At 38.1% G+C, this 24,560-nt stretch overlaps 1 protein-coding gene across 3 annotated transcripts in view; it reads left to right on the top strand.

The window, feature by feature from the left end:
• The window catches only part of srgap1a (SLIT-ROBO Rho GTPase activating protein 1a), a 128,697-nt gene that overhangs the window by 75,631 nt on the left and 28,506 nt on the right, over positions 1–24,560 (top strand). For 2 of the 3 annotated variants that reach the window (XM_017683241.2, XM_037539945.1), the window contains exons 9-16: positions 3,478–3,675; positions 3,937–4,021; positions 6,185–6,212; positions 10,428–10,461; positions 13,671–13,731; positions 15,534–15,611; positions 16,347–16,481; positions 22,844–22,949. In XM_017683241.2, coding sequence (XP_017538730.1) covers positions 3,478–3,675; positions 3,937–4,021; positions 6,185–6,212; positions 10,428–10,461; positions 13,671–13,731; positions 15,534–15,611; positions 16,347–16,481; positions 22,844–22,949 — 725 coding nt within the window. Of the gene's footprint in view, positions 1–3,477; positions 3,676–3,936; positions 4,022–6,184; positions 6,213–8,521; positions 8,625–10,427; positions 10,462–13,670; positions 13,732–15,533; positions 15,612–16,346; positions 16,482–22,843; positions 22,950–24,560 lie in introns of all 3 variants that reach the window. The other variant, XM_017683316.2, reaches the window with a different exon arrangement.

Here is a 24,560-nt window from a genome sequence, read left to right as displayed (position 1 = left end):
TGTAATATTTGGGCTTCTACTCAAGTGCAATAGTGAATAAAGGAATCTACTTTGTACTCATTCATATTTAGTTCCTAATTCCTTTCTGTTTCATTATTGATGACATCTGTACTGTTTTGTGTTGGTCACAACTCTGACTTTGGGGCTTTAGCATTATATTTAATACCAAAATAATCCAGAAAGGAGAAAAATAGAGCTGTATCAACTTAATTTTCTGTGCTGATGGATGCTCCAGTTCCACTGGAGTTTTTCCGTTACTTAGTACTTAAGTAGTTTTTTGATCTGATGCTTTTGTACTTTTTAGCAAGTTGTCTTACAAAAATGTAGCTACACCTAAAAACACATTTTGTTATTCAGAAAGACCCGAGGGACATCGATAGGTTTTTGGTTTGATAACTGAAGCTGCTTTTTAGAATTAAGCTAACAGAGCTAACTGGTGTCACTGTATGCTGATAAAGACTCATTTTCTTCTACACACAGAATGTTCTCCTAAGTAGATGATGTGTCTGTATGTACATATTATTTTTGTTGTTTCTGCACCTTGCCAATGTCTACCAGCATATCTAGCCTTGTTTCTGTTACAGCTGCACTACATCTTCCTTCTTCATCACATCCTTAAAAACGTGTCCTCAGCAACATGCTTACATTAAAATAATCAGGCACTTAAACATTAAAAAATACTTTGGTGTCTAGCTCGTAGTATCTTTGTATATCGCTGTTGTCGGAAGAAAACCTCATATCTCCAAAATGGTAACTTTACAGGAGAAGGAAAAACCCTGCTTTAATTTTAATGTAAGTCAATGGAACCAGAATTTTTTCCAAGTCATTTTGGGTCGTTTCTTTTCATCCATTTATCATGAAATTTATGCACAATGTAAAAGACAACAGGCATTTTCAAATTATGTCAAAAACTGAAAATGACAAAAATGGAGATACGAGGTTTTCTTCCATCTGCAGTGATATGTTATTGCATAAAATAACAATTATGATTATTATAAGTGATTCCAATATGCAGTGAATACAGTTTCTTCAGTTTGCGCACACACTGAATAAACTGTGTTAAACATGTGCAAAGACAAAACTTCCTTCAACGTATTTAGTTTTAATGACAGATTATTTACAGCTCTCATTATTGTGCTTTGAGGGACTGTTTTCACACAGTCTTAAAAACATGCCAGGACTTCATGCTCTTCATCAACTTAAATGCCTTTTATTTTCTCTTCCCTAATGGTCCCGCATGAGAGTCATTGCTGGAGGCACCACGATCCTCAGAGAGTTCAGTTGCACAGGGTGTGATTGATTGAGTATAAAAATCTCTTTTTAAAGTGGCTTTGCGAGGGTCTTTCATTTGACACACTTGATATACGTGAAACAGATTGATTTCCTCTTTTCTGGTGCTTTTTGGGCCTGTTCTGGCTTGCTGGAGTTTGCCCTTGGTTATGGGCTGTTTGAAGCTTGCCCTTCAAACCACATCCATTTACAGTGCATACACAAACAGGTGTGGCAGCTCTGTGGAGGAAACCATTACCGAAACAGTCACTGAGAACTGAAAGGCAGAGGAGTCTGAGACATACGATTGGCTTTTAGTGCGTTCAGGCTGGAACAAAGGCAAATGAGTCATCCTGGTTGAAATAGACTAGTTACGAGACAGCCGTGATCCATGGTATTTGAGATAGGGCTAGGCTACTGGTCTCCATTAGCTTTGAGGTCATCCTCCATTGATTCATACTGGAGGAGAAGGCTTTAGGGCGCGGCTCAGCATGACCCTCAGGGTTAATGGGGGGTTATGAGCTCACTGTGTGTGCCGAACACTGCCAAGGCCTCACACTGCCTATAAAAACCTTGTGCTGCTGATGGTCATAGAGCTTGGTGGTTTTATTAATCTTTTGCTGAGGCGGAAAGGGTTGCATGGATTTTATTTGAGCTGTATGAGCTTGATAGCCTCGCAGCACTACTTGTATATGTCTGTGTGTCAAAGAGAGAGAGAGATTTGTTCTCATGCCTTTCTGCACTGAGCTGGTACAGAAGGCCTAAACTTCCACTGAGAAGACTGTTCTTTCTTTTCTGTCTCTTTTGTCTTTCCATCTCATCTGCTTATCTATAAAGTAACTGAAACTAACAGTTATTCCTCTAATGGCTATACTCTTATGTCATGGTATCTTTGCATATTGTCTTTTTTTTTGCAGCATATGAAATGGTTGTATAGAATAGTGGGTAATACCTCTGCTCTCCATGCTGCAGGCTGTGGTTTAATTCAGGCAAGCACCCTACGCTATAACAGTAAGGAGTCCTTGGGCAAGACTCCTAACACAAGCTTCGCCCACTTCTGAAAAAAGATCAAATTTTAAGTCACTCTAGATAAGAGTTTCTGCCAAAATGTCATACATTAAATGGAAAACACTGATAAATGAACCAACAGAAATGCCCTGACTGTAAGATTTACCAGAGCCCAGCAGTGTGTGACAGTCGTAAATGTAATGTTTTGACTTGAGAAATTTGAGTGTGACACAGCACAGTTTTTGCTGAGCCCAGAGAAGTCGCTGCATATTTATCTGCCTCATAGGTTTATCTGTGTATATAAGTACACTATACCTTCATATATTCCAAAATGGTCAGAAATTAATTTTTTTACTGTGACATAAATTGGGCCAATACCACCCACTGAAAAAAAACCCCAAAAAAGTCATATTGCAGTCATAGTGCTTCTTGTACTTTACTGCAGTCTGTTTGAATAACCATGTATATGTTTTGTCTAAACATTGAACATTCATTTTCTTTAAACAGTGCATTAACCTTTTTCCATAATCAGCTTCGTCATCTCATGGTTGCTGTACTGTAAGATTATTTAAGCTTTGCTCTCTATATATGGTAAAACCTTTATCTCATAAACTCAAATCTATTGCATGTCTAGGAACTATTAGTGAGAATACAACAAGCCTCAGAGGACTCATACCAGTGCTGTTCTCTAAAACTCTGTCTGATGGGATGTTCCGAAACAGTCCTTGACATTTATAAGCTTATGGAAATGCTGTGTGGCCGGCAGAGAAGTGGCTATGAAAATGAATTCTAAAAGCCTGAATGAATAACATCCCTTCCAGGCTTGCCGTCCTTTCCAAGTGCTGCAGATTGATTGCTTTGGTCTGGTGTTGTGTTCAAGGTCTGATGCATTTGTCACAGTGAACATGGCAGGTAGGGACAGTCGGAGAGCAGAGAAAGGGGTTCTGAATATTCTTGCATATTGTGTGAGCTGGTCACGTCTGTGTTTTTTCTGTTGGCTCTCCTCTTGTCGTGACACAGTGGTTTTGACACTATGCTCCTGACTGCATCTGGATGTTTCTTTTTTACTCTATTTTCTTTTGAACTACACTTGAACTTAGAGTGGCTGCTAAGTAGAAACATCTGAACAAGTACTTTTTATTGTTTGTCCACCAGTTTTTTTTTCTGCTGTTACTCAGTCTAGTCTTTGATTGTTTGTAGATTAAGAAGACATCTGAGGCCACCCTGACCACCATCCAGGACATGGTGACTATTGAGGACTATGACGTCTCTGAGTGTTTCCATCACAGCCGTTCCACAGAGTCGGTCAAGTCCACCGTGTCCGAGACATACCTTAGCAAACCCAGCATTGCCAAGAGACGTGCCAACCAGCAGGAGACCGAGCAATTCTACTTTATGGTGAGGAGGCATTCATCCAGTGCTGTTCTCAGTCCAGTTAGTGAGATCAGATCCTGCTTTATTAGCGTTATAGGGCAGTTGACCAAAGAATGTAGTGCCATTTCCCAGTGTCACTAAGAAGACCATACTCAGTGTGATTTGTTTGTCATCACTTTGCAGCCTTGCAGGCTAATGTCTCTAGCCAGAGTTTTTATTCCATTGGTCTCATGCTGGGCTTCCTTTTGTGTGTTTTTTTTTTTTTTTTTTTTTTTTTTCCCCCAGAAATTTCGTGAGTTTCTGGAGGGCAGCAACCTCATTGCCAAACTTCAGGCCAAGCATGACCTGCTGAAGAGAGCACTGGGAGAAGGTAAACATCACACAAAAGTCTAATGATTTTACACACGCTTCACCACATATGTTCACTTTGTAATGAAAAAAAAAAAAGATTTTGTAATAAATTAAAAAAAGATGATTACTCGATTATTATTAAATTACCGTAAATTACCCGATGATTACTCGATTTTCATTGAATCAGCTTAGTAATTAATTTGCAGTTTTGGTGATAAACAGGGTATATCTGCAGGTTATCATAAAGCATTCATTCTAAAAGTAAAAAAACTAGCAAAAAGTAGTGTATTGAGATAGCGCCGTGTAATAAACACTAATCTGTAATCATATGACACAATCATTAAATAACTGCAGTTTGTCTAATATATAGAAACATAGCCTGATGGACGCACATTGTTTATACGTGTTTTGTTTATAGTGTTTTCTTTGTATATAAAGTGTTTTCCAGTGTTTCCTTTTTGTCTATTTCAGTAAAGTGTTATGGAAGCGCTGAAAGTTAAACCCATTTTTATATATTCTTTGTGTGTCTTAACCAAACAATTCTCAATTCATCTTCAAAATAATGTGTATATTACATGGTGATATATTGATTATATAATAGTAATTGATTCATACAATAAATGCTTGGCAAAGAAAGAACACATTAACCAAAAAAAGAGAACTAATAACAGAAATTATAAAAATTCTAATAATTTAGTAAGAATTCTGATAACATTAATAATAAAGCTTAGTAGACTTTAGCAAAACAATAACGGAGTAAGTAAATATTTGTCAAAATAATATGATGTATGAAACACTGTCAGATGACAAATTCATTCATAATATTTTACAGGCTCTAACCTAGAAATGTATATTTTGAATTACTAACTAGAATACTTGACTATGGTGGTTGATACGATGATATTGTTTCATTATCATGATCATTTTTGTTGTCATGATGCACAATATGCTTTTATGAGTGTATCATGGATATTGTCAGTAATGTCAATGCACTAACAAACTGCATCAAACATCTATAACTGGATTTAGTGCAGCAACATATGTGAAATGTTGAGTAATAATCATTGTATTAATAGTTTTTCATTGCAGTTTTTTTTAGATGTGATACCACTTGCATACTTGGGTGAAAAAATATTGTGATGCATATTGTATATCACAAAAATGTCTAACTGTGTTTTATATGTTGTAACTTTTTTCCATGTTGCCAACCCCCCCCCGTGCTTGGCATATGTCTTGTGGAAGGGAATTCCAAAGTTTTGGAATATAAACACTGAAAGCTACCTCACAGCTTCTTCTGCAAGGAAAATGTTATGCATTTTACACATTGCACAGTATTGTCCTATTTCTAGCTTAAGAGATAAGATGAGTGAAAACAGATAAAATAAAAACAAATGTCAAATGTCAAAATAAAATGTCAACAACACTACATTTTGATCAGTTTTTTGAGAACAAAAAGAGTTGTTATCCCTTTTGAACACTCCTCTTTTTGGATAATAAGCCTCCAGTGTTTCATCACACTGTACTCTACACTCTCCTGGCAGGTCCGGAGCGGTGCTGCTGGCCAGGCTGCCCTGGAGCACGTCACAAATTTAGTGTAAACACCCAGCCACCTCTGTCCAGGCCTGCACTGGTGTGAGCTGCATGGGTGGGCTGTCAGTGGAGTAGGCATGTTCAGTTCCTGCTGTCCAGCCTTGGGCTGTCTGCCTCCACAACTGTCAGTCAGGCTCAGGGATAAGGAATCTCCACAGAGCCGACCCTACAGCTCACAGCCTGAGTCATGTCAGGCATGTCAGGAGATAGCCACTTAAGACCTAATGGTTAAAAGGCTCCAGAAAGGACTGAAAGATGGTAGTTTGAGAAAGTTGAAAGTTTAAAACTTCAACTTCAAACTCAGTAAGGTGTGAATGCATGCGTGTGCCCAGATTTGAGCCAGATGGCTGACCGCATATGCTTTGCCGAGTGTGCAATCGGCCGAGGCATTCTAGCACACCTCTCACTCTCTCACTCTCTCTCTCTCTCTCTCTCTCTCTCTCTCTCTCTCTCTCTCTCTCTCTCTCTTTCTCTCTCTCTTTCTCTCTCTCTAGCTCTCTCTCTCTCTCTCTTTCTCTCTCTCTATCTCTCTCTCTCTCTCTCTCTCTCTCTCTCTCGTCTTTGTCACTCTCTCTCACTTGTCTCTCTCTAGGTCACCGAGCAGAGTACATGACCACAAGGTAATCTCATTCTCTCCCTTATTCACCATTTCAAAGGAATTTTTTTTTTACAAAAACAGATTGAAGGTCAGCGAGCATGTAAGGTTGTTTCAGTAAAGTGCAGGCCTTTGAAAGAGCCGTTTTGTTTTTTGTCTTCCATTACTGTTATTGACTTTCACATCCTTTCTCCTTATAAAATGCTGTATGACTTTTATTGATGCATGTACTGTTGTTTCTTTTACAATATTAGAATGTACAATGCAATAATGGAAACCTTTTCAGGGAGAGAAAAATCATTATTTGCAGCTTTGTTTTGATACACTTGAAACTTTAAAAGTTGATCCTAAGTTTAGTAAGTTGAGCGGATGTTTTTGGACTCCCCTGTGGTTAAAAACGGTGCGGTGGGCAGGAGCAATACTCTGGTCCCTGGGGTTCCGTCCCTCAGTCCTGCATTACACTGCACCACCAGAGCTCTTTAGACTCGACTTCACTCAGAAATAGCGAGGGCCTTCAGGACATACTTTGTAAGCAGATGAAAACGGTCTCTCTCCCACTGCTATCGAGAGTTTAGCTGCGTTGTTTTAGACACTGAAGGTGACAGTGATGTGGCTCTGAAGGTGCTGACAGAATGTTATTCATGCTAGAGAAATACTTTCTCCTTTGTTGAAAACTTGTGTTGTCCTTTACTTGTGTTACTCCTTGTGTTAATTTATCTGAGTGTATAGGAAATTCAGACAACTCTAGCCTCTGCCAGTATCGCAATAAACAGAGAAAGCAATCAGTCATATCTAATCAGTCTGTAAGGATATACTAACTGATTGTTTATTAGTGGTGTGTTCTTAGTTGCATTAAAGTGATCGTTGGGCAAAAATTAAATACATTTGCATAGATTTTTTCTTATGCCTTATGATGTCGATCGGCCAAGTCATGTTTAGTTCTGTTACAGAGTGAAGGTATTGAAGGTAATGAAGTGAAGGGTTCAGTTAGCATTGTGCAAACTGAATGCCTAAATAATCACGCAGTTGTTGCAAACCATAGTAGCCTTGGGCAAATAATTAGGTGCATATTATGCAAATTATTCTTTGGGTGCATAAAATATAGGTGCATGTTATGCAAAAGTTTGTCTGTCCCTAATCAAAAGACATATTTTGTTGATTTTCTAAGAACACACTTCTGCACATTTCAGAATAATGTTAAAATACATCAGAATAGTGAAAAAAAAGTGTGTGTGTGTGTGTTAAAGGTGGGAAATGTGTGTTAAAATGAGCTGAAAATTGTGTGTCATATAATGTGTGTTCTCTAGGTTGTAGTGGAAGTGTTAACTTATTTTCACAAGTTCACGTGATTTGGGGTGCTTTGAACACCACTTGGAAGGTTAAAAAAATCATGAATGCACCAGTTTGGCAGTATTTTGGTTTATAGCAAGATAAACCCAGAACCACTGGATGTTAACAGTGTCGCATGACGTTATTTATCATACATTATTACATAATATTAGAAACAATTCTATAGTAATCAGGGAAAATGCAAGCTATAGGGTAAGACTAATGCTTAAAAGTGGTATACTGTAACTGAATTTGGATTATGATAATATTGTTAATTATAAAAATTCTGCAAATAATTCGGGTCGTTTGTCTAATTCACATTACCGTCCAAGCTTTTTGCGTAGCTAGTAGCAGCCATGGTGAAACCTAGATTCGTACATACTGTTTTTAATGTTTATTACTAACAGTATATTTGAGCTATAACAGTGCATCACCAGAACCCACATAGTGAAGTGTATTGAGAATAAACAGTACCTTCATGTATATTTAGGCATGCATTTAGGCACAATGCTAACTGGTGTCCATAAGCCACCATTCCTTGTATCATTGGAATACTTACTAAACCAAGGCCTTCATGTTAGTACAGCACAGCCACCTTTCTCAAATACTCGTCCCTGGGGCTTCTCTTCCACACGATATGTCTTGCTGGTCCCAGCAGGCCTGGTATTTCCATGGCCTTTGATGTGCTGTGGAAGTAAGGTGTATGGACAGGAGATCGGTGTGTGCAGTTCACTGAACTGGGATGTGTCCAGCCCTGCAGGAGTCTTGTACTGAGCAGCCTTAAAGGGCAAGCCCACACGTTCTTCAGAACTTTAGTGTTTTTTCTTTGGCAGGTTTCACAGTGTTAACTATGAACTTCATTAGTGATAGAGTTTTAAGATGTCAGAAGTGCCAACATTTTATATTATGAATGATCATATGTCTTTGTTTGTTTTATATGTTAATGGTGAAGTACATGTTGCTGTGTTTTTAGTGTGTATGTGTGAATGTCTCTCCATGTCACAGGCCTCCAAATCTTCCTCCTAAACCCTATGGCACCCGGAGGCCCAGACCTTGCTCAGTTTTTAACGTTAAGCTATTTAATGGCAATTTGGAGGCTTTTATTAAGGTACTAAAGTGCAGCAGTTAAGGCGGTGCACATGCCGACTGCCGTCTGTGTCATAATGATCCCAGTAACTTGCTTTAGCCTCAACTTTTCCGGAGATCATTATCGTCTGTCCATTCAGTCTCAGTGCACACAGAGTCCTCAAACAGGAGAAACACAGGGCTGTGTGTGAGTGGTGAGTGGTGATTGGTGTAGGGCCAGACTGATAAGAAAATGTATATTTTTTGTGCAATACTTATATTTAGGAGCTCAATACTCCAATACAGTGTAATGTAATACAGTTTAACATAATGGGAAATGTTAATAATAATAATAATAATAAACAGACAGTAGTTTAACAGGACACCACTGACTAATGTAACAACTAATTACTATGAGATATCAAATATGACTCTTTTTCACTGTTTTCAGTTGAAATATTTGTCATTTCAAATAATCATCAGAAACACACAAGGACTTTAAGTCTTTAATAATGTTAATATTGCATCATGGAGGAGCAGAGCTTTTAAGATTAACTAGCAAAATGATCAGTCTTCACAGAGTGATAGTTTATTACAACTGGGGCTGATCTAAACATCATTATACACGCTTCAAATACTTGTTGATATGAGTACTGGAATACTGATTCTTAAAACCACCTTTAAAGCAGTATTTGAGGCATTTTTAGTGTTTTTATTGTATAAGTATTTCAGTTCACACCAGGAGTACTAAATTTGCATCTTATAAACCCATTGTTCACACATGTGCCCAAATAAACTATAAAGACATCCAGTCAAGTTACACACCCACTTTCTATAGTGTTCTAAGCTATATTTATACAAGTCATTTATTTAAATGTGGTGATCTTTGTGTGTAGTTAATAAACAGCTCCTGTGCTGCCGATGTTTGGAGAATGTTAATCTCTGAGACAGCGGTGAAACATGATTTAATCGGGGGAAAAAACTTCACAGCAGTCTGTGCTGTTTTTAAACCCGCTATTAAACTGTTTAATTAGAAATGCAAAAAGAGAGCAAAAGAGTCAATATACAGGACAGCCAATCAGAACTGAGGTCATTTATCTTTTATCAATCTTAAATGCATAGTAACAAAAACAGCCTGTTTAATTCAAAGAAATTAAGAGTGGTTGGAAGTGGGCATGTTAAAATGAAATACAATTGTGGCCACTTTTGGCCATAAAACCACACAAATGGTATAAGTGGTCCTCAAAAGTACAAAAATATAGGATTATGCTCTTTAAAGTGCTTCTACTAATGTGATTTGTTTCTGAGGCGTCTCTGCTCTTTTAGCTTCAGTGGAGCTGGCATTTAAGCCTGGAATGAATTTATGATATGTTTAGCTAAATCAACTGCGACGTATTTATCATTTGTTATATATTTACGAAAACTGTCGCATCTAAAGACCTGTGCTGTTTAAATTTATTGTAGGCTACTTTTTTGTGGCTCAGAAGAGATGAAACATCTCAATACAAAATAGAGACGCAAATACCAATGTACTGAACGTTGCCAATGACTATAAAACCACAGGACTTTAGTATCAGCTGATGCTATCAGCCAACCAGCCTATACGTTTGGCCCTACCATGGGGTGTGTGTGTGTGTGTGTGTGAGAGAGTGATATTGTGTGCATGATGAAAAAAGAGAAAACAGCAGTGTTCCTGAGTTCTCCCTTTGTGAGGCTGACTCTGCTAGTGCCTTTGGCAGACTGATAATAGCTTTGCTGTTGGTGGCTTGTAGTGCTGGGACCAAATAACTGGGATTTTGCTCCTTTCTTTCTCTCTTTCTTTTCTTGCTCTCTTCTTTGCTCATAGCCGTGGACGGCGGAACTCTCACACCCGGCATCAGGTAGAGACTCTGATTGTCGTGCTCTGTTTGGCTCATGCCGCCTCTGTATCTAAACCAACATCCTCTTGCCTTGCCTTGCCCTCTAATGTGTCCAGCATGTGTATATAGCTATATTTGTGTTAATCATGACAGAAGAGCTTCATAGGCTTTACAGGCCCAGGTATCAGTTTTACCCACATTTTAAACATTTTAAACCCACATATTAAACTTAATATAAGGATTAGCTGAAAGTAGCCCGAGGATTTATGCCAATCTTTATATTTCTGCAGTTTGTCTGGGACACATGTTATTGGTAATTTGAACAGGTGCATGTTTATTCATGTTCTTTCTTTTTGTTTTAGTTATATAAGCACCCTTAACTGGGTCCTTGTCAGTATCATATTAAAAGAGAGTGGGTTTGATATAGTTCAGGTGCTGTGTAAATCAGACTAAATTTAGCATATAAATAGAAATTATAAAGCACTAGCAGACCTCTTGATATCTTGACAGATTCAGGTCAGAATAATTCTCTGGCTGGATCTGTTGAAGAGTAGCTGGTAAATTCAGTACACACAGGCTTGTCCCTGGCACTGCTGTAGCGTGCAGGCCATGCACATTCCCTGGGTTAAAAGCAGATCATAGCATTATTAAAAGCATGTAAGAGAGAATCCAGCCAAACCCAGAACAAACAGCCCTGGCTCCAGCCAAAAGGCAATCTGATCACAGGATTCCCACAGCTAGCAGGGTGCTCTCCAGCAGGCAGTAGTGCTCTGCTGACTGGTGAAGAAAACATTGTCTGTCTTCTTTTCTCGGCACACTGACGTCCTCAAGACTTGTTAGCGTAGCTTTTTGTGTTCTGTTGATTTGTTTAGCCCAAGCTATTACCGTGCACAATGAGGCGTAGAATTAGATATGTCCATTCATTATGTTCCCCGACACGTTAGTCAGAACTTTATTCTGAGCTGAATAACATTACCCTCGCTGGGTCTGTAATTCTTCAGCTTCATGGAGTCTTCTGTCAACAACTAACAGTCAAAACATAAAGCGTTCATAATCATTTAACCCTTAGAAGTCTGGTGTTAAAATTAAAGGATCATATATTTACATAGTTGATTAGTAACAAAAAGATTTACATGTCAATTCAATATAATATAGTCCATATATATATATATATATATATATATGTGTGTGTGTGTGTGTGTGTGTGTGTGTGTGTGGGTAGCGCTGACGTCTCACAGCAAGGAGGGCCTAGGTTCGATTCCCCGGCCGGGTGATCAGGGTCCTCTCTGTGTGGAGTTTGCATGTTCTCCCCGTGTCTGCGTGGGTTTCCTCCGGGTTCTCCGGTTTCCTCCCACAGTCCAAAGACATGCAGTCAGGCCAATTGGACATGCTAAATTGCCCCTAGGTGTGAGTGTGTGAGTGACTGCCTATGTCTGTCTGTCTGCCCTGCGATGGACTGGCTACCTGTCCAGGGTGTATCCTGCCTTCCGCCCGAAGACTGCTGGAATAGGCTCCAGCACTCCCCGCAACCCTGACGGAGAAGCGGCTTAGAAAATGGGTGGATGGGTGTGTGTGTGTGTGTCTCTGTTTATATATGCACACCAGTCAATCTCTTTTTCTATTCACAAAGAAAAATGTAGTCTAAAGTCATCACTTTCAACAGAATTCTCTACAGTAAATTACAACCTACAACCCTGTTGCTAAAAAGCACTTTGCAAAATGTAAATAAAGAGTGCAATGATGTGCAAATCATTTAAATTCTATATTTAATTGAAAATAGCAAAAAAGACAACTTTTTAAATGTTGAAACTAAGAGATGTTTTGTTTTTAAAAAAATATATGCCCATTTTAATTTGATGCCAGCAATATCTTTCAAAAAGTTGGGACAAGAACTACAAAAGACTGAAAAGTTGTGTAATGCTTAACACCTGGTGATTAATTAGCAACCAGTCAGTAACATGACTGGGTATAAAATTAGCATTCCAGAGAGGCTGAGTCTTTCAGAAGTAATTATAAGGAGGAGTTCACCACTCTGTGAAAGTGGAACAATTAAAGAATAACGTTTCTCAATGTAAAATAGCAAATAACATGGGGATTTCATCATCTGCAGTACATAATATTACAGAGTTTCAGAGAATCTGGAGAAATCTCTGTATAAAGGGACAAGGCCAAATACCAATATTGGCTGGCCATGCTCTTCAGGACCTCAGGCAGCTCTGCCTGTCAAAGTGACCGTATGGGAGTGCATGAGTGCACATGGCATAGGTGACTTTCACATCTGTGAAGGCACCATTAATGCTGAATGATATATAAGTTTTTGGAGCAACATATACCACCATCCAGATGATGTCTTTTTCAGGGAAGGCCTTGCTTATTTCAGCAAGATAATGCCAAACCACATTCTGCATGTATTACAACTGCTTTTTTGGAACATGTTGCTGGCATCAAATTCCGATTGAGCATATATTTTTCAACAAACAATACAATTTCTCAGTTTTAGTTTACTATTTTCAATTAAATGTAAGATTTACATGTTATTCCATTCAATTTTTATTTACAATTTGCACAGCGTCCCATATTTTGGAAATGGGGTTGTGCTTTATCACATTTATAACTGTGACTTCTAAGGGAAAAGGCAGTTCCACAAACTTTTTAAAATTTCTGCATGATTTAAGCATTAACATGTCAACAGTCATTCAGTTTTGTTTGATGTGAAATGATTAAATATAGAGAAACTTGCTTCAACACAATATTAGCCATTTTTATTATCCAAAACAACCAATGAACCTGCAGAAGTTTTATTTGTAATATTGGTCAAAGAAGTCTGAAAAAATTAGTTTCTTTTGGGACCATTTTGCCTTGTAGTGTCCTAAATGTGGCTCTCTGTCATGGACATGCTTTAAAAATATCTTTTAAGCCAAAATCTTTTCTCAAATCTATTGTAAAAATGTCTCACACATCAGGCAGTGCATTTATAGCCATTTTATATGATAACCTTCTGTGAAGGAGCCTTTAGAGGCAGTGAACTCTTCAGATGTCTGGCTGTCGTCTCCACCACTGTGAACAGTTCTGGCTTGGCAATAACTCAGACCATTCTGAATGACTATTGAAAACTTAACAAATTCATTATATAGAAAATTTGAAAAATGAGTGGAATTCACCTTTAAGGGGAATACAAACTCTTGGCTTGTTTTTTATTAAAAATTCACCACTGTGCCTTGCTTTTAAAGGACTCTGGACAGGCAATCCCGCGAGTGGTAGAGAGCTGCATTCGATTCATCAATCTTTATGGTAAGCTATATTACAGTTCTATCCTTATTTTGCTATTTTCACATACTTACAATGTGCATAATTACATGGAGTGAACTGTGGACTGTTTTCATTACAGCACCAGAATAGCTCTGAGGGGAAGTTTAGTGCAGAGCTTCTGTTCTGGCCTCTCTTTTCTTAAAAGTCTTAAGCTAACTGCCACCTGTCCTTTCCCTGGCCTGAACTGCTCTCTCCAGCCTGGCTCCAGGCACAGGGCCAACCATTGTCTGCACATTATTGTTTGGGTGTGTCTGTCTTTTTTGCACACCATGGCTGAATTTGTCGCATCCCAGGCCAATCAAAACGAGTCCAGTAATGCTGTTGGTCTCTGTGCCTATTAGTATCAGTACCACAGTATAGTGATTCCAGAGAAAAACAGGACTATGAGGCCATATCACTAGAAAATGTGGGATTATATATTTTAGCAAAATAGAACATCTGAAGCAATTCAAATCTAGCTTGAAATGTTACAAAATCGCTTCTACATCACATAAAAAGAAGTAGATCACACGATAACAGCAGTTGCACGTATTGTTAACATAGTGCAACGAACAGCTGGCTAATCATTGCTCTGCGATTACAATTTCTTTGCATAAAGTAATCTAACACTGGGCCTCGTTCACCAACCGTTCCTAAGAAGAAATGTCTTAAAACCCACTTAGGCAGTTTTTTATGAATATTTTGACATTCACTAATGTTTTCTTAATTTGTTCTTGGGTAAGAACAGAATCTTCACACACTCCAGAGCACAAAGGTGCGCACAGTTCTGCGGTTTAAGAACACATGAATCTGACATAGACTTTTGCTTAAGAGCTTTTTGAAGACCAAATTTAAGAAAAAAACTTAAGATGTTAGTGAATGAGGCCCATTGCCTTTGGATACTTTTGCAGTGTTAGTGATAGTTTTTTTTGTTGTTGTTTCATATGTGAAAGTGTTGAAGTTTCTAAATGTGTCATTACTTTCCAGTTCATATGGTTCAAATATAACTGAGCTGCAAAAACCACCTATTTTAAATTCATTATTTTTGTGTGTCACAAGAACAAACCCATTTGGACGTTTACACCTACTCAACCCACAGCAGTTTTGCCGCACCCATACATAAGTTTTTAGAAGCATTTCAGCTCTAAGTGCTTTTTGAATAGCCAATCAGAACAGATGTCATTAACATATCAGGCTTAAAAGCACAGTAGGCACAGTTGAATTCTAAAGGAAAAAGAGAAGTTGGACACTAGTCATTAAAAAAAGACCATGGTTGGTATATTAAAGCACACACATGTTTTAAGAGGACACCAACAGAAAAATATAATACAAAAAATATAATACAAGAACAGAAAAAAAAAGTGATATCATACCATCTTTAAATAAGATGAACACCTTAGTCTTGTCTGTTGAGGACGGTGCTGTAATAAGTTATGTCTCTGTGTGTGGCTGATGTTTCTAATTAATCTGTGCCGACCCTTGACTATGCTTCTTATTAAAAGCTAATCCAGGCTCTAGGACACTTTTGTTGAAGTTGATTGCAGCTTCTCTCTCCCTCATTAATTATCTTTGATTAGAGAAAGGGAGCTTTTCTAAAGCTGATGACTGGCCTTTTCAGTTTGCATTTCACGCTTCTGACTCTGAGCTGGCTTGTCTTTTCAGCCAGTTTGAATGGACATCTGGACTAGACTGCGTGTGGCATTGAGTTTTCACTTTTCTTACGTCTCTCTTTCTCTCTCTCTTTCTCTCTCCCTCTCTCTCGCTCTCTCTCTCCCTCTCTGTCTCTCCCTCTCTCCCCACCACAGGCCTTCAGCATCAAGGCATATTCCGAGTGTCAGGCTCTCAAGTTGAAGTCAATGATATTAAGAACTCGTTCGAGAGAGGTGGGTGGTAAAGTGCTGTCACGGTGTCGAGCTCACAGCTCTCAGAGGGCTAACATTTTCTAACATAGTAATGATTGCGTTATATAAGTGTAGTGGCTCTTACCAGCCTTCACTCACATGCAGAGTTCATACTGTGCGTGAAGCTTACAATAACTGCTCAGCCTGCTGTAATATATCCTGCTTTCTCTGCCATCACTGTGATTATTGTGTGCTTTCATGTGACAGATTTATGCGTGTATGAGTACTAAATGCCATTTGCTGCCTTTGTAACAAAACCTTGTGTGTCTAATTTGGTAACTTTACAGCAGAAGGGAAAAATGTTCTAAACTGTGATATAATTGTAATTTCTATCTATAATCTATATATACATAATCTATACATAAAAATACAGTTTATAAACTGTATTTTTATTTTGAGCACTGTTGGACCATTTCTTTTCGTATTGATCAATTTGTCATGAAACTTTAGCAAAATAAAAAGGTGGTGTTTTCAAATGTAAACAGAAAGAAAGAAAGATAAATATTGGAGATACAAGGTTTGATATGATGCCAGTGGATTGTTTCCATATTGTCATTTATTACTACTGACAGATAGGAAATTGCATTAAGACTTGGCATTATGCACTTGTTAACGGAAGCACACCTCCTGTGGTTATGCAGTACAGCACATCTGCTTAGATTAAATGCAAACAGTGAGTGCTGAATATAATATACTAAACCATGTTGTGTCTCCCAGGTAACGACCCTCTGACAGATGATGAGAATAACCATGACATTAACTCAGTGGCGGGGGTTCTCAAGCTATACTTCCGGGGTCTGGAGAATCCCCTCTTTCCAAAGGAGAGATTTAATGAGCTCATCTCTTGCGTCAGTAAGTAAATGCCTTTCACCTATAGACCAACCGAAGTTCACCCTGTTGACATAGCTGTGGAAATTTACGCGTGTTCGAGTTAAGTAGGCAATATAACAATATGGTAAATTATATCAAAATACATTTTTCAGATTATATCATGGTAGTAAAAGTTCTTTTAAAACAATGAATAACTGTATATATTATATGAAAATATTTAAACCACATATAAGGAGACGATAAATAGCCAGTATATAGTAACTGCACTTACAAATGTATAATTTGCTGATATAAATTTTTATCAACTGTTTGTTCTTAAACAGCATTATATAGCAAAATATCTTTGTACTCAGCTTTTCATAGCCTTTTGCTTTTGCTGCTGCATTTAAACTGTTGGCCAATCTCAAAAAAAATTATATTTGATACTTTTCATATGAAATATCAATAAAATATCTTAAAGTACTGTAAACGTTTTGCCATATTGCCCCCTCATAAAATTAACACCACCAGACTCAACACTCGACATAGAACAATGTACATCAACATCGATCATCAGCAGCAGTGTGTTGACCTTCATTAAAAACAATGATTCAGAATTTTTGGATGATTTATTTGGCCCTTATGTATCCAGTCTGCTTCGCTTATGGTATGTGCCTACATAGTCATCAGTACTAAAGGCTTTCATTCATTCCCACTGGAGGTCATCAGTCTTTGTGCTATGCTTGTGTTCTCACACTGAAGGCTTGCAGTAGATAAAGAGCAGGCCATCATTAGCTTCAGTGTAAGTTCTGAAGCTTTCCTTTAACAGTGGCTGCTTCACACAAATTGCTCTATACAGCAGTGTGTCAAGCCATCCCATGACGCATCCCAGCGTCAGCTCGGCTTTGTGCTGGAGTGAATAGTTCATTGTTGAGTTGCGTGTTTAAAATGACATTGTGATTGCTATACATCAGTGTGATCAGAGAGGCTTTACAGTGTACTTATTGATTTGGCCATTACTTAGTGTAATGGAAACTGTGTTGTGGTGGAAACCGACTTTACTGCACAAGAGGGAGAGAGAAGGGGTGTGTGTGTGTGAGAGAGAGAAAGAGGGAGAAATGATTGCACGAGGAAGTGCATGCATGTACATTTTTGTACATTTTCAGGACAAAATGTTCTGATTCCGAAAAAAAAAACTATATATATATATATATATATATATATATATATATATATATATATATATATATATATATATATATATGTATGCGTGTGTGTGTGTGTGTATACATATGTATCTGGAAATAATGGTTTTATTAAGAGGACCTTTTGCCATTTTAAAGCTGTATTTGTGTGAGAGGACTGGTCTTAGAGGCATATCAACAGTGTGGGAGCAGGTGTGCTTTATTCTGGGGCTGTGGATGGTTTGAAGGGTCATGCACAAAAATGCTTTAATCATTTATGGAATTTGCATGTTAAAGACATGTTAACTTTAACAATGTAATTGTAATACTAGAGTTTTTCTGAACAAATAAATTCTGCACAGATTATTAGCTTTTTAAATATGTATCTGTACAATTACTGTACATAATACATATGCACATATGTATGACCACACATTGTGACATTATATAAAAACTAATCTGTATGTGGCTGTCACAGGCAGCACGTGTTCTGTAACAAAGACCGGGTGTGTCAGTTGGTCAGTCAGTGTGACTGATCGGGATTCCCTGTTGTTTACATTCCGCTCTCCTGACCGCTCTTCACACTGCTCTCGTAGTGTGTGCCTGAAACCAATTCACTGCATACCACACACTTCTCCCTCACACACACTTCATTCTTCATTCTCTTTAGTGGATTGTTGAGATGTATGATCATTTTAGACCAAACAAATTGGCATTAAAGATAATGTTCACTCAGTCTTTCAGTTTTTAACTCCTCACAGAACTATACCTTTTCTCTCTTCTATCACAGATTTGTAACAAAAACGTCAGCAGCCCTTAACATTGTCTGAAAAAAAGTTTAGAATTACTTGTTACATACATTGTTAAAAATTAAGAATTATATTTGCTTCATTTTTATAGTTACTATGACAGATGTTTTCTGTTTCATTTCTATTCTATTTCTGTTCTATTCAATATTAACATTTCACACATTTGTAGTATTTACTGATTAAAACGTATTACATTTAATGGCTGAATAATAAACCTGTAGTTTAAAGTGAATAAACATATTTTCTGTATATTTTAGAGAACGATGTCTCCAATTCTCTAAAATGTCTTGCATGCACACAAAGCTTATCTCTTTCATTTAAAAGCCCTGCTCTCTCCACTGTATGTCATGTTGTCTCAGTCCTGTGGCAGAGATAAACCTCTGTTGTGTAGCTTGTCTGTCCCTGAAATCTGAGCAATGGCAGGCATGTACAGCATCTTTATATAGTTTCTCCTGGCTGGCTGGGGAGCAGCTTTTGAAGGCCAGTTAGGTACTTGTGTAAGACAAAATAACGTGGCATGGCGAATTCCCAAAAGCTCAAGCGTCAGTCGGCACAGAGAGGAGCTTGTTTTTTTTACAATGACATGGCTATTTTAAGCTGCTATCAGCGGATGAAAGGATCTGCTAGGGCAGATATGGATGAGTACAGATCCCATCAGTCTGTTTGTGTGCGGGTGCGACGGGATGGAAGTTTAGCAGTGCTTGGGTTTTTTTGTCTGGTAATTGCTAAATGCTTTTTCAGGGCCATCAAATAGGATTGAATCAGAAAGCTGCACCTCTAGTTGCTTTTGATCTGGCAGTCTGACACCATAAAGCCACTGCAATGGGTAGAGATGACAAATGAAGAAATAAACTTTGAAAGTATGTGTTATAAGGGCCCATATCTTGGCCTTTTTCCTGCTTTTTTGAAAGCATACTTATCACCCCTCAGTCCATACTATATATATGTGGAATTTAAGCCCCAAAACAGCCTGTTGTGATTTCATTGTTTAGTGATGTCACAAAAATCAGCACCTTTTCAAATATATTTATTCAGTACACGGCAGTTTGGCCCCAACCATTTAGACATGTTTTATCCCGGACAGCTTTTTTTGAATGAGCCACAATATAGAGCAGCCAATCAGAGTAGAGGTCATTTACATATATCAGTCTTAAAGGCACCATAAACATCCTGTTTAATCCTCAGTGAGCAAAAGATGTTGGAAAATGTTCATGGAAGAATTATGACTTTTTTTCCCCCCATGAAACCACATAAACATAAGTGGATCTCAGGCAAAAATCTAAAAGGCAGAAAAATGACAGTTATTGACCTTTAAAATAAAATGAACTTTAATCTATTTCATAGATTTGTTCATAGATATTGTGGTTGCCAGTCTGAGTTCAACTCTGAGCTGTTTTAAGAAATGAAGTTCATTAAGCTCCTGGCCTCACCTCATTGCCTGCTGTATTAATCAGCTTTATTAAAGCCATGGAGGAGGTTTGGGAGCTGGTGGTAGAATTAGAATTAATACCAGTGAATGGCTTAATTTATTAATCACCTTCCTTAAAAAGAGGATTTGTGTAGTGCTGATTGGCAGAACCATGAGATAATAAGACTGACTGTTATACTGCATCTGTACACACATCCTGTGTTCAGAGGCAAACATGTCTGTATTCTACATGAAGACATGAATGACTGCATTTCAGCCTGGAATAATACGCAGTAATATTGCCATCTCAATATAATCATCTGTCTGTGCTCAATCCACAAATACATTCTTGCATATTTTTTGCTGCTAGGTTGGACAAGCTTTACAAAGCATTGGTAAAACTCCCATTCAATCTAATGAGAAATTCATGTACACAATTATTTGACTATATTTACAAAAATACATAGATTATTCACTTAGGAGGAGCAGCTCCTCATGTTCAACGCTTTTTTGAGTTTTTCCTACTCATTTCCTAACACATCTGTACCAGCACAGGAAGCGCTTTCTGATTGGTCAGTGAGCTGAATAAGATGGGTTTGTTATGAGAGAGCACAAAAAGTGTATAATGTTTGGACAGCAGGGCTGGGGACCACTGCACTGCAGTAATTAGGCGGATAGGTAATTACAACAAATTTACCAGCTTGACTGACACAATAACAACATAAAAAAAGATACTCAATCTATTCTAGCATTGTGACCTTTCGTACAAAATAATTATCTTTTGAAATGATTAAAATACTTAAATGTATATGTTTTAAGAAAATGCGCCATACAATTTTGACAGTGTTGAAAACTAATCTTGTGACTACATCTATGAAAGAACACCTTTGTGGTTGGCTTGACTCTTCCAGTACCCATTTTGCCAGAAAGGACTCGACTTCTAGGTGTCAGACGTGTATGTTATGACATTTGATGAGTGTACAGCCTTGCTCAACTGGGGGGCTGCCAGCCAAGTGTATGTATAGTATTCCATAAGTGTGATCATCAAAATGGCTCAGATTCTGTTTCACTCAATATCACAGTGAAACTCAGACATTTAGACCACATTGATTAGAATTCACTTACTGGAATTGTGAATAAAGTGTGGATTTACAACACAGTAAACACATGCTGAATACTATGGAAAGGCATTTAAATACTGCTTTAGTCTGCTGCGCCCTGTACAGTTTGTGATTACTGTGGCATAAATCCCAGTCACAAATCTGTGCCTGATTATGAACAAGCAGACACGTTATTTATAGCCAGTGGTGACCATCAGTGAGTGGGCACATTCAGATGGAGAAGTGGCATTAGATATGCAGCAGCATGGCTAAGTGCCGTGGCTGACACATTTTAGCACAAGGACGAGACTGAATAATCATCTCTGAATGTCACCGTGACGGGACAGACTAAGAGTGTAACTCTGTCCTTTTTCTTCATTTTTCACAGACAGTATTATTGCTTTCTGTTCTATTGAGAAGGCAGTGCTTAAATAGCTAGCTGGCTTCCGTAAGCAGAGTTCATGACAGATTTCAGTGGCAATAGTGAATAGTGTGTAACATTGAGAAGAACAATAGATTAAATAGATGTTAGAATTTTTTTTTTTTTAGAACTGGACTGGAGAGTAACTAATACTTTTATCTGACTCACAAGCGTATTGTGTCTCATATTGTGATGAAAGTTGGTTCATCTGGATTTCCCTGCCCTTGGTTTTTTTTGTTTTGTTTTTTGCACCCCTCCTCTGTATCATATGAGTATATGATCTCTATATCAGATGAGTATGATAAATACAGGTAGACTGACTGGGCATAAAAATACACTTTAGACCACTATAGACTATAACCCACAACAGATTAGCCAGATGTTGTGAGACCAGATCCCCCATTCAATTAATTCCCATTAGTGCCAGAGTGAGTTGTTGTCCTTATATTATTATGTAATAAAGACAAGAAAACAAACATGCTAAAAACTAGTGTTCTTTTGCTGCAGTAAAGTCTAAATTAATAAAAAGGTCAGCATGGTCACGTCAAAAGGAAGGTTATAGTGATGAAGATGTGAGGACAGTAGCAGATAATTCACTTGCATCTTTGAAGGACATGTCGTTCACCAAGTTTTGACTGAGTTCTCTTTGAATACTCTTTCAGCGCTTTGCAGTTACACATTTCCAGCAAATTTCCAGCAAGTTTCCACATCTCCAAAACTTTAGCTTAAATGTTTGTATTTTCGGTTTCTGCTTTGACACAATAAAAGTTCAGTATTTCAAATGAAAGATGTGCTTTGTAATGTTCCGGTGAAATACTAGCCACAAGCTAAAATGTTAGTTCCAAGGTAACATACTAGCCACAAGTAGTCACGCTATAATGGGACACTACAATACAGTGATAAAATTTGATGCACACTATACATGTTGTGATACAGTTTGATGCACTGCAGTACATCAGGATATATTTTATTGTTACATCCCTACGTGACATCCATTGTCATTATTATTTTTTTTCTGTGTCATACCTGTAGGTTCATTGCATAAGTTACTGTGTTATTATTAGCATCATTAGTGTATAAGGCAGGTATGTGCTGACATATCAAAGCTGATGACTCATGTAACACCTCCACATGAGGCCTGCAGATTAAAAATGTAAAGAGCTGCCACAGGCTCTGCTTTTAAGTGTCACGCCACACTGTGTAGAACTAAAACCCAAAGCTCACGCTTATGAGTCAGGGTTGATTGCAGATTCTAACTTCTCTAAGGCCTCAAACCTGACTTCAGCTGGGATTTTAGGCTTGTCTTTTTCTCAACTCTTCAGCTCAAAGAGTTTGCATAGATTGTGCAGTGCATGACTTGTTCTCACTGCTCGTTCTCTCTCTCTCTCTCTCTCTCTCTCTCTCTCTCTCTCTCTCTCTCTCTCTCTCTCTCTCTCTCTCTCTCTCTCTCTCTCTCTCTCTCTCTCAACCTCTCTCTCTTAGGAATAGATAACCTGTATGAGAGAGCGCTGTACATTCGTAAGATCCTCCTGACAGTCCCCAGATCTGTTCTCATCGTCATGCGCTACCTCTTTGCATTCCTCAACCAGTAAGTCTGAACATACATACATTGCCTTATTCCATACAGGACACAGATACAGAATTGTCTGTTTATTAGCTACACGCTACCCCCAGCGTTGCTGGGGCATTTAATGCTCTGGGCCACATACACATGTACAGCCACAGCACAAAACATGACTTGATGCGCCCAAAGCACACACTCATAATGCCTCTGACATTTAATGTTTGATTTATTAACCCTGTAGCTAATCACACATCCTGCGTATAGGGCCACCTACTGGCTCTGCATGCTTGTGAAGTGCAGAATTTAAAAGGCACAGTGAAAAAGTGGAGCTGTCAATTTCAAGTTCAGTGAGGAAGAAAAAGTCATGTTAATAAATGGATAAATGGAGGTCTTTCCTACCAAAATATTCTGCAAATGTGTAATTACATTTTGGAATTGACATGGAGTGACATGGATTGACAAGACATGAGAGTATAATGCAATTGCATCAAGGCACAGTTTGCACAGTGCCTTGCCAGATACTTAAATTTGGCCGTGAAAGCTGCAAGTGTTACTGTGTTGGCAAATGTTCTTAAACATGTGTTCTTGGCCTCTGCTTCCACTGTTAAAAGAAGACTTTCAATAACACACTTTTGAGACAGTACAGCTAATTTATGCTGGTTTTAATTCCATGCAAAACTGGCCACTGCTAGTTGTCCAAACTTCAGTAAATTGAAGCAGAATCAGCTGCAAGTCTTATTTTTACACCTGTTTTTTAGGCTGTGCTCCCATATTTTTGCATGAGCCTCTCAAATGTAAATGCATAAGGGAGAGAAATGCATCTTGTGTTTTTTTGTGTACATGCCACATAAACTGCAAATTTAAGCTTGCACACCATTTTCATGCATAACACGGAGACAGGATGCATTGTGTTTGCACCTAAAATATCCCCTGTATGCACTTACTGGCCACATTTAGACACAAGTACCTTTTCAGTTCACCTTGTGGGTTTCAGTTAGAGCCTAGCTTATCTTTTCCATGTCCAATTTGTGTTAGTTACCTCATTATTCACTCATATGTCACTCATTTGTGCCTCTGGCAATGAAACTTCTTGATGTCAAGAGGTAATAGTTTGTAGCTTTGTGGGTTGTTCAGTATGCCTGATAATTGCACAAGCAGTGTTGTGCTGTGGGCCTGCATGGGTGGAGGTATGCGTGTTTGTTGTTTTAGGCTTTGTGGAATTTTATGAACTGTGTACAAATTTTATTTATTTATTGATTGGTTGATGGATGGGTGGATGGATTAATGGATGTGGACTATGTATGTATGTATGTATGTATGTATGTATGTTTATTTATTTATTTATGTATTTATTTATTTATTTGGATCACTTCTAGAGGCCAGCGCTAGTGAGCAGTGTTTGTTTATTTGAGCTCTAGCTGTGTTTCTCATCTGTTGGGAGCTTACACTAGCTAGGAAGCAAGAAAACTAATCTGCCAGTTTGGCTACTTTAGGTTTATACTTTAATAGATGCATAAAGTAAGCAAAAAAGGCAATACACCTGTTAAGCATAATTGTATACATGGCAAATAATCACCAGCTAAAATTTCATCACCATGACAAGTCTAATGACCACTGTTGGCCAGATATTTGCTG

Source organism: Pygocentrus nattereri, chromosome 7, assembly GCF_015220715.1.
Source record: "Pygocentrus nattereri isolate fPygNat1 chromosome 7, fPygNat1.pri, whole genome shotgun sequence".
NCBI lineage: Eukaryota > Metazoa > Chordata > Actinopteri > Characiformes > Serrasalmidae > Pygocentrus > Pygocentrus nattereri.
Note: the sequence above shows the minus strand (reverse complement) of the source record. Positions and strands in the feature narration are given on the sequence as shown.